The sequence below is a fragment of the Crinia signifera genome, chromosome 4 (assembly GCF_055691185.1).
Source record: "Crinia signifera chromosome 4, ASM5569118v1, whole genome shotgun sequence".
Lineage (NCBI taxonomy): Eukaryota > Metazoa > Chordata > Amphibia > Anura > Myobatrachidae > Crinia > Crinia signifera.
The window spans coordinates 15,332,074-15,349,766 of NC_139220.1; the positions used below are offsets into that span (position 1 = coordinate 15,332,074).

General features: G+C 51.4%; 1 protein-coding gene across 1 annotated transcript in view; it reads right to left on the reverse strand.

Annotated features, from left to right (window-relative positions):
* The window catches only part of AGK (acylglycerol kinase), a 23,724-nt gene extending 8,471 nt beyond the window's left edge, over positions 1 to 15,253 (reverse strand). The window contains exons 1-3 of the mRNA XM_083180089.1: positions 15,153 to 15,253; positions 3,397 to 3,534; positions 2,369 to 2,408 (exon numbers count right to left, since the gene is read on the reverse strand). Of these exons, the coding sequence (XP_083036215.1) occupies positions 2,369 to 2,408; positions 3,397 to 3,506 (150 nt within the window). The 5' untranslated portion in view covers positions 3,507 to 3,534; positions 15,153 to 15,253. The remainder of the gene's footprint in view (positions 1 to 2,368; positions 2,409 to 3,396; positions 3,535 to 15,152) is intronic.
* Positions 15,254 to 17,693: the final 2,440 nt, after the last annotated feature.

Consider the following 17,693-nt stretch of genomic DNA (forward strand, 5'->3'; position numbering starts at 1 on the left):
TAGACAGGGGGGGGAGAGAGAGAGACAGAGGGGGAGAGAGAGAGACAGAGGGGGAGAGAGAGAGACAGAGGGGGAGAGAGAGAGACAGAGGGGGAGAGAGAGAGACAGAGGGGGAGAGAGAGACAGAGGGGGGGAGAGAGAGATGGAAAAAAAAAACACAGTGACCATGAATAGAATATAAACTGTTTACAGATGATCAATATAGGTTAAATATTTGCAATAAACATAGTGTACACTACACACATGGGGCCCTCAGTGTGTAAGTCAGTGGTTCCCAAACGGTGTGCCTAGGCTCCCTGGGGTGCCTCAGTACACTTGCAGGGGTGCCTTGGGTTGGTGGACCAAGATCAATTCATATTATTTATGGTCAATGTACCAGGCAAAACCAGTGCTGGTGGCTGCCAATCATAATATATGTGGACAAACAGAAGCAAATCCTGTCCCTCACCAGATAACTGACATCTAAACACAATGTATAGTGTTCCCGCTAGGCTGTTTTAGCGGGGCGCTGCGCCATGCCCGCTAAAACAGCGTGGTGCCTGCCCTGGCTGTGTGCACGGCGAAGCGCAGCGCCGCCTTAGATGGCGATTCCCAGCGCTTCCCCGGCAGCACGGCAACTTCGGAGGTGCCGGGCCCGCCCCCTTTAGTGACGGCGCCGGCCGGGCCCGCCCCTTTTCGTGACGTTGCGGCCCAGGCACACCCCTTTTGTGACGTTGGCTGCCCGTGACCGCCCACAACTGTGACGTCGGCGGGCCCTGTCCGCCCCCTTTGCGCTGCCCCCGTGCAGCGGCGCCCTGCCCGCCCTCATTTCTAGCGGGAACACTAAATGTACTTAATTTAATATTTTCTTTCTGAATTTCTCGATAAGAAGCATTTGGCCTAGGGGTGCCTTGAAAATATTTTGATGCTCTAGGGTGCCGTGATTCAAAAAAGTTTGGGAACCACTGGTGTAAGTTATTTGCAGGTCTTGTGTACGTTGCTTTATGTTAATACTGTGAACAGCCTTGTGTCTAAATGTTCAGGGGCTGAGATGCTCCTTCAGACACTGAAATATCACTAGATGGGGTTACGATAGGCCGTCTGTGTGTCTGGAACACTCCGCTAGCCCCAATCACAACTGCACCTCTGAGCATACACATCAGTATAATTACACAAACGCTGGCATTGCATGAATCCCATAGGGAGTGGCTATTTTGGGAACTGAATCGGGCTAGGTAGGCTTCATTGAGTCACCCCTATAAAACGACTGCATCCACTTTCATCTTCACAAGTAAATGTTTAGACTTATGTTGGAGTGTGTCTTACAATTGCACAACAACATTTAGTAGTCATAGACAAATAAGAAAAACTATCTATTGCGCTATCCCGGGTTCACATGTGCGGTTCTAGCGATTTTACCAAAATAACCTACTGTGCTTAGAGTGCATTAAAGCGGGAGAGGTGGGTTCTGCCATCTCCTATCCCGGCTGTCGCCTAGTAAAGCACAGTAGGCACCGAGGCTCCTCCCACCTGAGGGCCAGGTACAGGCTTTCGTTTCCACCCGACTCCCCGAGAGACTGAATCTGTCTGATGTGACCTAACATCGGACAACCTGCTCAATGACGGGCAGAGGCCATCTTTAGACTTGGTCGGTCTAGATATCAGGCTCCGTTCAAGTGAATGCCTGCCCCATTCCAACATGGCGGCAGACCAAAAATAATAACTTCGAGGCACCTTACTTTTCTGCTTCCATAATAGAAGAGCCTGATCTGGTGCATGGCAATCGAGGAATTACTAGTGTTCACTGTAAGCTTGTTTTGCAGGGTGCCACGCCCTGTCCGTTTTTTAAACTTGTACCCTTTTCTGGGCAGCACTCCATGCACCAGTGTCAGGCCACGAATGCCCAGCGTTTTTATGGGGAGGCCCACCTATTACACATTATACCACACACAGTAATTCTGGCGCAGCGAGCAAATTTTTTTATATATGATTTTCATTTTTGCCTCTAATGTAGATTTCGATTGAAAAATGCACCCTGCCGTCCAATACTGAACACTAATTACAGTAAAGTCATGGTTTAAGTTTAGAGAGAACAAAACTTTGGATGTTAAAGCCCGATAGTTGATGCACCGTAGCCAGAACCTTCCCTCTGCCCAAAGCTCATCCGTATGAATATGTAAATGAGTGCGCAGTGCAAGCAAGGCTTGGGAAACCAGACAGATGTTCCTCGTGTTTATAGGAGACTACAGAACCCTGACAAGCCATTAAACAGATACAGCAACGTTGGCTTTGCCCGTGGGAATATGCCAAACACTGAGAAAGGTTGTTTTTAGGATACAGACTGGACGTACGAGTCCTGCATGGAAGTGCCAGCATTTGCAGAACGTACCTGAGCTTCTTGGCAGGCCGCCCTCCTCAGCAAGTTATCGCTGCGGCAAGAGAGAGAGAGAATTAGTGTTACAAATGGATTTACAGCTCTCATTAACAACATGACCTCAGCTAAATGGTTTACGTTTTACTGCTAAACCTCTAAACATTAGTTGTCTGTTCCGCAACGGTCGCTGCTGCAGAACCCAGCCAATGACGTCAACAGCCACTGCCGGTTCTTAAATGAAATATACCGCCCACACGGGTCATGCTGTACTGCCCTTACATGTTCCATTACACTACAATGTTGGAGTTCCCAAGATCCTCTAGGTTTTTAAATGGCTCTGAACAGAGGGGTCAGCTGGGAGACGACATGGTTATTTCACGTTTTTGGTCCCGGATGTTGACATAGTAAAAAAAAAAAAAAAGCACGTAGTTTTGGAGAATTATATTGGCGTCGTAATTGGTTGCATCCAGTTACGTGGCATGACGTTACGACCAGCTACTGACATCCCCATTGTGACAGCTGGTGAACTCTCCTTGTGCCCCTACTGGCCGAGCTGGAACATGTGATCTGCTCTGTCGCCTGGAAACTATGACAGTTATTTGCAGCCACCCACTAAGCCGGGATTTTTCGAAATTTTACTCCTAAGAGGGGTTGAAATGTTCTGCCCAGTCTTTATTAACATCTAAAGTTAATCTTTTTACATTTATTTTGATTTTAAATTAACATAAAAAAAAAAATCTTTAAATTGTTTTACATTACAAAGCATGCATCATTAATTATGTCCTGGAATTAAAGAATTCAGTTAATTCGACCTGGGTGGTGTTAAGCAGCGAACAAACATACCCCCTCAATGTGGCAGCTGATTGGATGGCTGCATCTAGAATACACCTCCCGCACCGGCAGATTTAGTTTAATGGCCCAATCCAGTCTCCGGCACAGAACGCCCTCTGCTCTGACGTAACAGTTACTGTCACAGGGAAGGAACCACCAGCTTAGCGCCAATCTAGGTGGCATGGGCGCCTGCCTCAGTTTATAGCCCTTACCAGTATTTCCCATACATCCAGTTTCCTCCGTAAGCCAGAAGACAAAATCCCACGGTGCTTTTCTTCCAGTGGTTGCGGAGCGTTTTGAAGACACGGACGACTCTCGCCATGGTTACCGCAGCAGCTGCAGGATGCAATCTAAAGAGACATATTGGAAATGTAGCAGGTAAAAGGGGGATGAAATAAATGCATTTTATCATTCAAGATTTTGTTTTCCACATCCTGGGAACTTGGGGTGGGGGGGGGGGATTTACTAAACCTTCCAAAGAGGTGCTGCTTTTATACAATGTACTAACTAGCTAAAATATGATTGGTTCCTATGGGAAAACATCATCTACTTGTCCCCTTTAGAAGGTGATAGACCTCCGCCATCTCAAGAGCATCACAGGCACCGCCATCAATGTTGTGAGATAAGATACAGTGGGGAAAGATAAACCACCAGCCAATCAGCTCCAGTCATTTTTTTTCAAACTCAGCCTGTAACACAGCAGTTAGGAGCGGATTGGCTGGTGCTTTATCACTCTCCAAGGGCCAGATGTACTAAGTCTTGAAAAGTGATAAAGTACCAGTCAATCAGCTCCTAACTGCCATGTTACAGGCTGAGTTTGAAAAATTAGATAGAAGCTGACCATCGAGTGATTTCTCTCCCCTTTGGCTGCATGCAAGGGGATGTGGGCGGCGGGGCTTACCTTTAAGTGATGGACACCCCTTTGGCCGAGCCCGCCCCCTTTATTGAAGACGGTGGCCGGGCACGGCCCTTTTAATGATGCCGGCGGCCCGGGCACGCCCCTTTTGTGACGTCAGCGGCCCAGGACCGCCCACAACTGTGACGTCGGCGGGCCCGGTCCGCCCCCCGGTGCCCTGCCTGCACAAAATCCTAGAGTGAACACTACATCCCCTTAGAGTAGGCATGTCCAAACTATGGCCCCTCCAGCTGTTGTGAAACTACACCTCCCAGCATGCCTTGCCATAGTGTTAGCATTCCGGACAGCTGCGCAGGCGTGACCAGCCGAGATGTCTCACAGCTGCTTGTTGTGTATAACACTGCCTCCAACAAAAACAGCTTTCATTAGTATAACAGGAGTAGAGTTTTCACATTTACCTTCCTGAGCACAATAACTGAATGGAAGTCACTTTGGTATCCCTGTAACAAGCAGGACGTGTGAGTATTTCAGCTGCGTTCCTCTGAGATCACGACATGGAACTAAGGGCAGCGCGATGACATGAAACCGTGCACCGGAAACCGGACAACAATGACGTTATACTGGTATCATCTGGCACGGTGACAACAGCGGCACATACTAAATCCAGGTTATAGACCAATAATATACACAGGAACAGAATATTCCCTCAGGAGCCGGCCTCCTCCAGGTACCTTCTGCTTTCCAATTAAAACAACTGATAACAGAGAGCAATAACGTATCGCTATTACAAACTTTGAGACGTTAGGTTATGTAAAAACGGTAACATTCATTTATTTGCCGATTGCGGCTTTAAATGAAACCATTGATTGAAATCAATGGAATTAATGTAGCAGTATCCTTGGGATACGGTGGCTATGTCGACACTATGCCGGTTGACATACCTTAGGACGATCACTCAAGGTCAACAGAGCTTCAGTTGACATATGAAATAGCTTGACGTGGCTAAGGTCGACACAAGCATTAGGTCGACAATGGCAATGTCCACAGTCAAAAGGTTGACATGAGTTTTTCACATTTTTTCTTTTAGATGACTTGTGTCGACAGGCGGAATTTCATACCCTACCATCCACCAGGTTGTGGAGGGAGAATAACAGTGTGCCGAGCGCTGCGAGGCACCGTGCCCGCCAGGTGAGGGGAAGCGGAACACTGATGCAGTGTCGACCCTTTGACTGTTGACCTTCCAACCGTAGCCATGTCATGTGTCGACTATCACCTGTACCCATTTGTAACAATAGTTTATTTGCAGAGCACCTTGGAGCCGGGATGAACGTCGCTGCTGTGCGCTGTTATCTACACACCTCCAGCTGAATACACTATGAGCCGCCTATCTGTACAACATGTTCTGCTTGGCGTTCCCCGAGGAGAAGCAATGCTGTCTCCAGTGACTGTCTGACCATTATCTCCGCAGTGTCCATGTCCGACCGATACGTGACTCTGCCTGACAGGCAAAATCAATGCGGAGCAAGGGACACGACTGGGTGCTCCGTGGAAGCCCGGGGAACTGATGTGTCCATAAATAGATCTATGCTGGTGCTGATAGGGAAGGGGCGCAGACGCCTACGTAAATCTGTCCGTATACAGCGAGATAGGATGTATTGGCGGGGGCAGCATAGAGCAGGTGGACTAGGAAATCCTCCTCTGCAAATCTCATATGTTTCCCACACAGATAAAATCCTATAAGGATTCCATTCATCCATCACCAGGCTGGTCCTGGTCTCAGCTATCTGCCTCGTACCACATGTCCTAAAGCCAGTCAGTCCCCGAGTGCTGGTACTAATCACAATCCGCCTGGTTTCTCACATACATGTCCATGTGTAATCCTCTGGCCTCACACTATCACTGGGCAGGTCCTCCGCAACATCTTCCAAACCAACCATGGGTGGACTCCCCCACCCCCTTCAGAGATATAGGGGGCTGCTCCAACCACACCAGCCCCAAATCCTCTTCATGGTCCAGATTAATACTATTCTCCACTGTCCTGCTCACTCTACACAGTCTATGCTTCATGCCACCCCTGTACGCCATCTGACTGTACTCATATGATGCCACTCCTGTGCCTGCTACCCCACCACCACCACTCACTGGCTCTATTCTTCCTTACATCCTCATCCTATCCTATTCACTGCCGAACTGGCATTACCCTCCTTCATAACCTCAGGCCAGCCCTGTACGCCATCACTGCCCTGCTGACTGTACTCGCACATGCCACTCCTGTGCCCGCTGCCCCACCACCACTCACTGGCTCTATTCTTCCTTACATCCTCATCCTATCCTATTCACTGCTGAACTGGCATTACCCTCCTTCTTAACCTCATGCCAGCCCTGTACGCCATCACTGCCCTGCTGACTGTACTCTCCTCATGCCAGCCATGTACGCCATCACTGCCCTACTAACTGTACTGTCCTCATGCCAGCCCTGTACTCCATCACTGCCCTGCTAACTGTACTGTCCTCATGCCAGCCCTGTACTCCATCACTGCCCTGCTAACTGTACTGTCCTGCTGCCAGCCCTGTACGCCATCACTGGCCTGCTAACTGTACTGTCCTCACGCCAGCCCTGTACTCCATCACTGGCCTGCTAACTGTACTGTCCTCCTGCCAGCCCTGTACTCCATCACTGCCCTGCTAACTGTACTGTCCTCATGCCAGCCCTGTACTCCATCACTGCCCTGCTAACTGTACTGTCCTCATGCCAGCCCTGTACTCCATCACTGCCCTGCTAACTGTACTGTCCTCATGCCAGCCCTGTACTCCATCACTGCCCTGCTAACTGTACTGTCCTCATGCCAGCCCTGTACTCCATCACTGCCCTGCTAACTGTACTGTCCTCCTGCCAGCCCTGTACGCCATCACTGCCCTGCTAACTGTACTGTCCTCCTGCCAGCCCTGTACGCCATCACTGGCCTGCTAACTGTACTGTCCTCACGCCAGCCCTGTACTCCATCACTGCCCTGCTAACTGTACTGTCCTCATGCCAGCCCTGTACTCCATCACTGCCCTGCTAACTGTACTGTCCTGCTGCCAGCCCTGTACGCCATCACTGGCCTGCTAACTGTACTGTCCTCCTGCCAGCCCTGTACGCCATCACTGGCCTGCTAACTGTACTGTCCTCACGCCAGCCCTGTACTCCATCACTGGCCTGCTAACTGTACTGTCCTCATGCCAGCCCTGTACTCCATCACTGCCCTGCTAACTGTACTGTCCTCATGCCAGCCCTGTACTCCATCACTGGCCTGCTAACTGTACTGTCCTCACGCCAGCCCTGTACTCCATCACTGCCCTGCTAACTGTACTGTCCTCACGCCAGCCCTGTACTCCATCACTGGCCTGCTAACTGTACTGTCCTCCTGCCAGCCCTGTACTCCATCACTGCCCTGCTAACTGTACTGTCCTCATGCCAGCCCTGTACTCCATCACTGCCCTGCTAACTGTACTGTCCTCATGCCAGCCCTGTACTCCATCACTGCCCTGCTAACTGTACTGTCCTCATGCCAGCCCTGTACTCCATCACTGCCCTGCTAACTGTACTGTCCTCATGCCAGCCCTGTACTCCATCACTGCCCTGCTAACTGTACTGTCCTCCTGCCAGCCCTGTACGCCATCACTGCCCTGCTAACTGTACTGTCCTCCTGCCAGCCCTGTACGCCATCACTGGCCTGCTAACTGTACTGTCCTCACGCCAGCCCTGTACTCCATCACTGCCCTGCTAACTGTACTGTCCTCACGCCAGCCCTGTACTCCATCACTGCCCTGCTAACTGTACTGTCCTCATGCCAGCCCTGTACTCCATCACTGCCCTGCTAACTGTACTGTCCTCATGCCAGCCCTGTACTCCATCACTGCCCTGCTAACTGTACTGTCCTCATGCCAGCCCTGTACGCCATCACTGCCCTGCTAACTGAACTGTCCTCATGCCAGCCCTGTACACCATTGTTACCCTGCTGACTGTACTGTCCTCATGCCAGCCCTGTACGCCATCACTGCCCTGCTGACTGTACTGTCCTCATGCCAGCCCTGTACTCCATCACTGCCCTGCTAACTGTACTGTCCTCACGCCAGCCCTGTACTCCATCACTGCCCTGCTAACTGTACTGTCCTCACGCCAGCCCTGTACTCCATCACTGCCCTGCTAACTGTACTGTCCTCATGCCAGCCCTGTACTCCATCACTGCCCTGCTAACTGTACTGTCCTCACGCCAGCCCTGTACTCCATCACTGCCCTGCTAACTGTACTGTCCTCATGCCAGCCCTGTACTCCATCACTGCCCTGCTAACTGTACTGTCCTCATGCCAGCCCTGTACTCCATCACTGCCCTGCTAACTGTACTGTCCTCATGCCAGCCCTGTACTCCATCACTGCCCTGCTAACTGTACTGTCCTCATGCCAGCCCTGTACTCCATCACTGCCCTGCTAACTGTACTGTCCTCATGCCAGCCCTGTACGCCATCACTGCCCTGCTAACTGTACTGTCCTCATGCCAGCCCTGTACTCCATCACTGCCCTGCTAACTGTACTGTCCTCATGCCAGCCCTGTACTCCATCACTGCCCTGCTAACTGTACTGTCCTCATGCCAGCCCTGTACTCCATCACTGCCCTGCTAACTGTACTGTCCTCATGCCAGCCCTGTATGCCATCACTGCCCTGCTAACTGTACTGTCCTCATGCCAGCCCTGTACTCCATCACTGCCCTGCTAACTGTTCTGTCCTCATGCCAGCCCTGTACTCCATCACTGCCCTGCTAACTGTACTGTCCTCATGCCAGCCATGTACGCCATCACTGCCCTGCTGATTGTACTCTCCTCATGCCAGCCCTGTATGCCCCCAGCCCTGCATCCTGATACCATGCCTTATTTTCTCATGCCAGCCCTGTACACCATTGTTACCCTGCTGACTGTACTGTCCTCATGCCAGCCCTGTACTCCATCACTGCCCTGCTAACTGTACTGTCCTCATGCCAGCCCTGTACTCCATCACTGCCCTGCTAACTGTACTGTCCTCATGCCAGCCCTGTACTCCATCACTGCCCTGCTAACTGTACTGTCCTCATGCCAGCCCTGTACGCCATCACTGCCCTGCTAACTGTACTGTCCTCCTGCCAGCCCTGTAGGCCATCACTGGCCTGCTAACTGTACTGTCCTCACGCCAGCCCTGTACTCCATCACTGCCCTGCTAACTGTACTGTCCTCATGCCAGCCCTGTACACCATTGTTACCCTGCTGACTGTACTGTCCTCATGCCAGCCCTGTACTCCATCACTGCCCTGCTAACTGTACTGTCCTCATGCCAGCCCTGTACTCCATCACTGGCCTGCTAACTGTACTGTCCTCACGCCAGCCCTGTACTCCATCACTGCCCTGCTAACTGTACTGTCCTCACGCCAGCCCTGTACTCCATCACTGCCCTGCTAACTGTACTGTCCTCATGCCAGCCCTGTACTCCATCACTGCCCTGCTAACTGTACTGTCCTCATGCCAGCCCTGTACTCCATCACTGCCCTGCTAACTGTACTGTCCTCACGCCAGCCCTGTACGCCATCACTGCCCTGCTAACTGTACTGTCCTCATGCCAGCCCTGTACGCCATCACTGCCCTGCTAACTGTACTGTCCTCATGCCAGCCCTGTACTCCATCACTGCCCTGCTAACTGTACTGTCCTCATGCCAGCCCTGTACTCCATCACTGCCCTGCTAACTGTACTGTCCTCATGCCAGCCCTGTACGCCATCACTGCCCTGCTAACTGTACTGTCCTCATGCCAGCCCTGTACTCCATCACTGCCCTGCTAACTGTACTGTCCTCATGCCAGCCCTGTACTCCATCACTGCCCTGCTAACTGTACTGTCCTCATGCCAGCCCTGTACTCCATCACTGCCCTGCTAACTGTACTGTCCTCATGCCAGCCCTGTACTCCATCACTGCCCTGCTAACTGTACTGTCCTCATGCCAGCCCTGTACTCCATCACTGCCCTGCTAACTGTACTGTCCTCACGCCAGCCCTGTACTCCATCACTGCCCTGCTAACTGTACTGTCCTCACGCCAGCCCTGTACGCCATCACTGCCCTGCTAACTGTACTGTCCTCACGCCAGCCCTGTACTCCATCACTGCCCTGCTAACTGTACTGTCCTCACGCCAGCCCTGTACGCCATCACTGCCCTGCTAACTGTACTGTCCTCACGCCAGCCCTGTACGCCATCACTGCCCTGCTAACTGTACTGTCCTCACGCCAGCCCTGTACGCCATCACTGCCCTGCTAACTGTACTGTCCTCACGCTAGCCCTGTACGCCATCACTACCCTGCTAACTGTACTGTCCTCATGCCAGCCCTGTACGCCATCACTGCCCTGCTAACTGTACTGTCCTCATGCCAGCCCTGTACTCCATCACTGCCCTGCTAACTGTACTGTCCTCATGCCAGCCCTGTACTCCATCACTGCCCTGCTAACTGTACTGTCCTCATGCCAGCCCTGTACTCCATCACTGCCCTGCTAACTGTACTGTCCTCACGCCAGCCCTGTACACCATCACTGCCCTGCTAACTGTACTGTCCTCACGCCAGCCCTGTACGCCATCACTACCCTGCTAACTGTACTGTCCTCATGCCAGCCCTGTACGCCATCACTGCCCTGCTAACTGTACTGTCCTCATGCCAGCCCTGTACTCCATCACTGCCCTGCTAACTGTACTGTCCTCATGCCAGCCCTGTACTCCATCACTGCCCTGCTAACTGTACTGTCCTCATGCCAGCCCTGTATGACATCACTGCCCTACTAACTGTACTGTCCTCATGCCAGCCCTGTACTCCATCACTGCCCTGCTAACTGTACTGTCCTCATGCCAGCCCTGTACTCCATCACTGCCCTGCTAACTGTACTGTCCTCATGCCAGCCCTGTATGACATCACTGCCCTACTAACTGTACTGTCCTCACGCCAGCCCTGTACTCCATCACTGCCCTGCTAACTGTACTGTCCTCATGCCAGCCCTGTACTCCATCACTGCCCTGCTAACTGTACTGTCCTCATGCCAGCCCTGTATGACATCACTGCCCTACTAACTGTACTGTCCTCATGCCAGCCCTGTACTCCATCACTGCCCTGCTAACTGTACTGTCCTCATGCCAGCCCTGTACTCCATCACTGCCCTGCTAACTGTACTGTCCTCATGCCAGCCCTGTATGACATCACTGCCCTACTAACTGTACTGTCCTCACGCCAGCCCTGTACTCCATCACTGCCCTGCTGATTGTACTGTCCTCATGCCAGCCCTGTACTCCATCACTGCCCTGCTAACTGTACTGTCCTCATGCCAGCCCTTTACGCCATCACTGCCCTGCTAACTGTACTGTCCTCATGCCGCCCTGTACTCCATCACTGCCCTGCTAACTGTACTGTTCTTTGCCAGCCCTGTACGCCATCACTGCCCTGCTAACTGTACTGTCCTCATGCCAGCCCTGTACTCCATCACTGCCCTGCTAACTGTACTGTTCTTTGCCAGCCCTGTACTCCATCACTGCCCTGCTAACTGTACTGTCCTCATGCCAGCCCTGTACTCCATCACTGCCCTGCTAACTGTACTGTCCTCATGCCAGCCCTGTACTCCATCACTGCCCTGCTAATTGTACTGTCCTCATGCCAGCCCTGTACGCCATCACTGCCCTGCTAACTGTACTGTTCCCATGCCAGCCCTGTACGCCATCACTGCCCTGCTAACTGTACTGTTCCCATGCCAGTCCTGTATGCCATCACTGCCCTGCTAACTGTACTGTCCTCATGCCAGCCCTGTACTCCATCACTGCCCTGCTAACTGTACTGTTCCCATGCCAGTCCTGCACCCACTCGCCCAACTCCCACTGCCCCACTAGCTCTTTTCTTCCTTACATCCTCATCCCATCCTCCTCACTGCCCTGATGGCATTACTCTCCTTCATCTCATCATGCTGGGTGTGGAAATGTCTACTCGGTACTTGTGTATTATCACGGCGCCCAGTTTTCCTATGTACGGCACCGTAGGGAAATCGCATCGCATGGGCCATTTAAGGGTCATGTGATGTGATGCAATTTTTTTATGCAATTTATTCACTGCTCTCTCAGCCCCAGGGCATCGCATCGCATGTCCCGCAAAATCGCATGCGATTTTATAGGGTGTGCGATGCCATGACATTAGCTATACCATAATATCAATGTATGACATACAATGATGTTTTAGGGCCCCCCCCACTATCAATGCCACCGCGAAGCGTGGCGAGCAGCGGCGGAACGCGTCCTCTGACCTTTTCATTCCCCTACTATCCAGGATGACGTGGAGTTGATTTTATATAGTGTGGTGAGCGCAGCGAGCCACCGAGCCTGAAGCGTGGCGAGCGCACGCGGATTACTTTACATGTATTCCGCGTCCTCTCACCACGCTTCGGGCTCCGTGGTTCGCCACACTATATAAAATAAACTCCACGCCACCGTGGATAGTGGGGTAATGAAAACGTCGGAGGACGCGTTCCGTCGTCGCTCGTCACGCTTCGGGGTGGCGTTGATAGTAGGGGGGGGCCCCTAAAACATCATTGTATGTCATACATTGATATTATGGTATAGCTAATGTCATGGCATCGCACACCCTATAAAATCGCATGCGATTTTGCGGGACATGCCATGCGATCCCCCGGGGCTGAGAGAGCAGTGAGTAAATTACATAGGAAAATAGCATCGCATCGCATGGCACTAAAATGGCCCATGCAATGCAATTTTCCTACGCAGAATAGCCCACTAAGCAAATTGCTTAGTGGGCGCCATGATAATACACAAGTACCGTCTACTCTACAGTGTCTATGTACACCAGCGTTTTTCAACCCGTGCTGTGGCACACTAATGTGCCACGAGCTGTTCTCAAGTGTCCACACCAGTTACAGCCACCACCATCAGTTCAAGTGTTATTCATCGGTCTCTTATTTCATGGGAGGACCAATGTATTTTATTTTTGTTACCTGTGAGGTTTAGGTTTTTTATCCTGTGGGGGGGTCTGAGGGTGTGCCTTGGCAATTTTAAAGTCTTGTTTTGTATGTTGTGAGTTGAAAATTACTGACGTAGACAGTCAATAGGTCGACACAGACAAAATTTCAACATACACTAGGTTGACATGGTAAAAAGATCAACTCAATCAAAAAGTCTACACAAAAAGGTCAACATGAGGTTTTCACGTTTTTCAGTGTCAATGTCGACTCCACAATCTCTCAGTGCCACTATCTCCCTATTTCTGCGTCGGTATTTCGACCGCCGGGATTTTGACTTTGTCACTTCCATGTCTCAGTAACACTATCACTCTGCAGAATCTCAGCGGCACTCTCTTCCCTAGTTCTGCAATCTCTCAGTGACTTTCGCTATGCAGTCAATATAGCGACATTATGTAATCTCCCAGTGACAAGCTCGCTGTCACCTTGCAGTCTCTAAGTAAAACTCCAATCTCTCAGTATAGTGACACCATCCAGTCTCACGGTTAGACTCTCAGTGGCACATGCTCTCTCATAGGCCCTTATTCTGATCGGTGCGGCCGGATCCGATTATGCGGCCAGGACCGTGCGTGCGAAACCCCGCCTTCCATACGGATCGCCAACTCCGTCCGTACGCGGTAAGAAGCTGTCCGAACGGACCGCACATGTATTTTTCACGGAATACGCCTCCTCCATCTCAGGGAACCTCCCCCATCATTCGATGGTCGCAGACCATCGAATGCAGGACCGAGTTCTCCACCAGCTCCCGCAACGGGCAGGGCAGCTGACATCCGGCGATGTCATATGTCCGCCCCCTACACGTGCGTCACGGCCGCATTACCATACGTACGCCCAGCATTTGCATGGGAACGCCCATGAAACGCAGGGTGTATGCATATGGTAATGAGCCCAAATAGCCCTTCACGCCCCTCTCCACCCCCTGTTCGGAGTGTTCACATTTCATGCGGGATTTGGCCGTACGCCCCGCTCGCACATGCGCAGAGACGCCTCTGCACATGTGCAGACACAAAACATCGGCAGCACGAACGCACGCGGATATTACCGCACCAACCAGAATAAGGGCCATAGTGACACCCTGCAATCTCTCAGTGTAGTGACACCATCCAGTCTTACTGTGACACTCTCTCAGTGGCACACACTCTCTCTCATAGGGGGTTATTCTGGTTGATTCGCAAGGCTGCGTATTCGCGGCCTTGCGAGTCCACCAAACCCCGCCCGGCGAATGAATGCCCACCCCTCGAAGTGTGGGTTCGCCCCCACAGGCTGCAAATGGATGTTTTGCATAAACATCCATTCCTATGCCTCGGGTAACCGCCCACATCTTTTGATGGTCATCGACCATCGAAAGATGTGGTGCGTGCACGCATATTTAAGTGACTTTTATATTGGGTGGGCCCCCCGCACTCGCGTCACTGCCTCATTACCATGAGAACTCCCAGCATTCTCATGGGAACGCCCATGTAACGCTGGGAGTTCCCATATGGTAATGGGGCAGCCCGGCGCCCCCCCCCCCCCCCTTCCCTACGTCATGCGCACAATCGGTCCTCCGTGCGAATGCACAGAGGACCGAATGTATTTGAATAACCCCCATAGTGACACCCTGCAACCTCTCAGTGTAGTGACACCATGCAGTCTCTCAGTGACACTCTTAAAGTGACTTACAATGACAACCTGGAGTCTCACAGTGACACTCTCTCAGTTGCACAAGCTCTCTCATAGTAACACCCTGCAGTCTCTCAGTATAGTGACAACATCCAGTCTCACAGTGACACTCTCTCAGTGGTATGTGCTCTCTCACATTGACATCCTGGAGTCTCTCAGTGACACTCACAATGACAACCTGGAGTCTCTCAGTGACACCCTGCAGTAAAGTGACACCATTCAGTCTCACAGTGACACTCTCTCAGTGGCATGTGCTCTCTCACAATGAAACCCTGCAGTCTCTCGGTAAAGTGACACCATTCAGTCTCACAGTGACACTTAAACCTGCAGTCTCTCATTGACACTCTCACAGTGACACCCTGCAGTCTCTCAGTGACACTAGCCTCCCTCACCTGCTGTGTCCTCTCTGTCACGTGTCCCCGACAGCACTCTGCAGCATTCAGTCAGGGTAGAGACTAGTTCTCAGTCAGTATGAGTGCACCGCATTCTAAGTCCCCCGGAAACAGCAGCTGCTTCTATCAGTACCGCCGGTAAGACTGTCTGAGACGTTACCATGGCGACCCTCACCTTCCAAATGGTCACAGAATGAGAAAGAACACAGATCCCAGGGGCTGCAGGGAGGGGAACACATGTACACTCACAGCGTCCCTGCGAGAAGCTGTCTCTATTCCTGAGATACTACTACAGTAGGTCGACACAAGCATTAGGTCCACATGAGGAAGGTCAATAGTCAAAATGTCGACATGGGGTTTTTCACTTTTTTGCTGACTTGTGCCAACAGGCGGTATTTCATGCCCTACCATCCACTATGGCGTGGTGGGAGAATAAAATAGTGTGCCCGAAGTATGGTGAGCGCATCGAGCCATGCGAGGGGACGCGGTGCTACTTTTCAGTAATGACCCTGCCGATCTAACCTTCAGTCATGTCGGCCTTCAGTCATGTTGACCTTCATGCATGTTGACCTAGTGGTGTCGAACTAATACTTGTCGACCTAGTTGCTGTCTATCCAATGATCCATACCCGTTACTGGGAGTTAGAGGTTCAAGTCAATGTCTCTGTTTTGCATTTTGCATCTCTGTGGACTTGTTAAAATGACTCTGGCATCTTACCTCCAGCGGCCATGCCGCACAATTTTAGGATTATGATATTACTGACGTGTATCTGATCTGTAGGATTACTCCGGACAGTCCTGTAATTAAGACCGGAGTTCGGAGTGGTGGCGTTCCCAGACTATGCAATGTATCAAGCTTCAAAAAGTGATAACGTGGAGAGTGATAAACAGCCAGCCAATCAGCTCCTGCCTGACATTTTTCAAACACAGCCTGTGACATGGCAGGTAGGAGCTGATTGGCTGGCTGTTTATCACTCTCCATTTTATCACTTTTGATGCTTGATACATCTGGCCCATTGTCCGGGAATCAGAGTCTGGAGTTGGGGACAGTCTGGCAGAGAGCGGTAGTCAGCTCAGCTGTATCAGAGCCGGTTACAAATCTCGCCAATTGTAGCTCGTGGTCCAGCAGCCAATCAGGAGCAGCAGTGGTGGCTCCTGATTGGCTGCCAGTCCGCAAGCTCCGATTGGCTCCTGAGCTGTTGCAAGATTTGTAATAGCCGCACACCTGGTCTAATACAGCCAGGCTGGCCACCGCTGTCTACCCATCTGGCACCGCTATGAAAGAATTTTACTCCCCCTTGGGTGGTTGTATCTTCATACAATCTGATCTGAGATGCTTCCAGGGGGCTTCTAGCTGTGACATTTGCATAGTTACACACAGCCGCAGCGTACAGAATGGCAGATGCAACAGCTTTTACACACATCTCTGAACCAGGTCCACTGGGCAATCCGCGGTGGGGGGAAGGGGGGTTCGTTGGGAGTCCCTCATTGCTCCGCTTACAGAGCAGCTGTGATAGACTGTACACACAGTGTCTAATCACTGCAGACAGAGCAGCTTACAAGGCAGACATTCTCGCGCGAGGCCACGCCACATGTTCTAAGGCCACATCCCTTTTTGGGTTAGTCATTAGTGGGGAGGGTTTGGGTTAGGCTGCAGGGGGGTTAGGGGGTAAGCAAGGAGGACTTGAGGGTTAGGGCACTTACAGAGCCCCTGTCAGGATCCTCTGTATCGGGATGCTGGGGTTGGTCTTTTGACAGCTGGCATCCCCAGTGCCAGGTTCGTGTATGTATCCCGATAAAGAATATCTATGCTTAAGGGAAAGTAACAATATAAGTACAAATTAGATTTGGTGTGGCATCGTTTCCTACCCTCCTGCATCCTATCAGTGTGTGGCCTCCTGCTGCCCCAGGAGCCACAGCCTGACATGGGACCACCAAGGAGTTTCTGTGCCAGGGCAGTGATTTGCTGTACTCGGTGTGAGTCCTGTAATTGCTCAGAAGTCCCTGCTGATGACTCTCAGTAGCCCCCTGTAGGTCTCCTGGAGAAACAGCAGAAGAAGGTCTTCTTATCTAGCTCTGCTGCTACTGCCAGTGTGCTGATGACTCTCAATAGGCCCCTGGAGAAACAGCAGAAGAAGGTACGGGTCTTCTTATCTAGCTCTGCTGCTAGTGTGCTGATGACTCTCAGGGGTAAATTTACTAAGATGGGAGTTCTGTTTCAGATGGGATGTTGCTACGGGCAACCAATCAGAAACTATCTATTATCTTCTAGACGGTGCTAAATAAAAGGTAGATTCTGATTGGTTGCCCATCTTAGTTAATTTCCACCACAGTGTCTTCTTAACTGTGCTGTGTGTGCTGTGAACCATAGCTCTGCTGCTACTGTGCTGTGTCTCAGTAAGAATTTATTAGCAATATTAATGTTAAACACATTTAGTTACGGTATCTGTTGTCTGTAATGATTTGGAGGATATTAGAAAGGTATGGAAAATAGCACCATAAATATAGGTAGGGCTTACAAGTTGCAGGCAGTCACTATAAA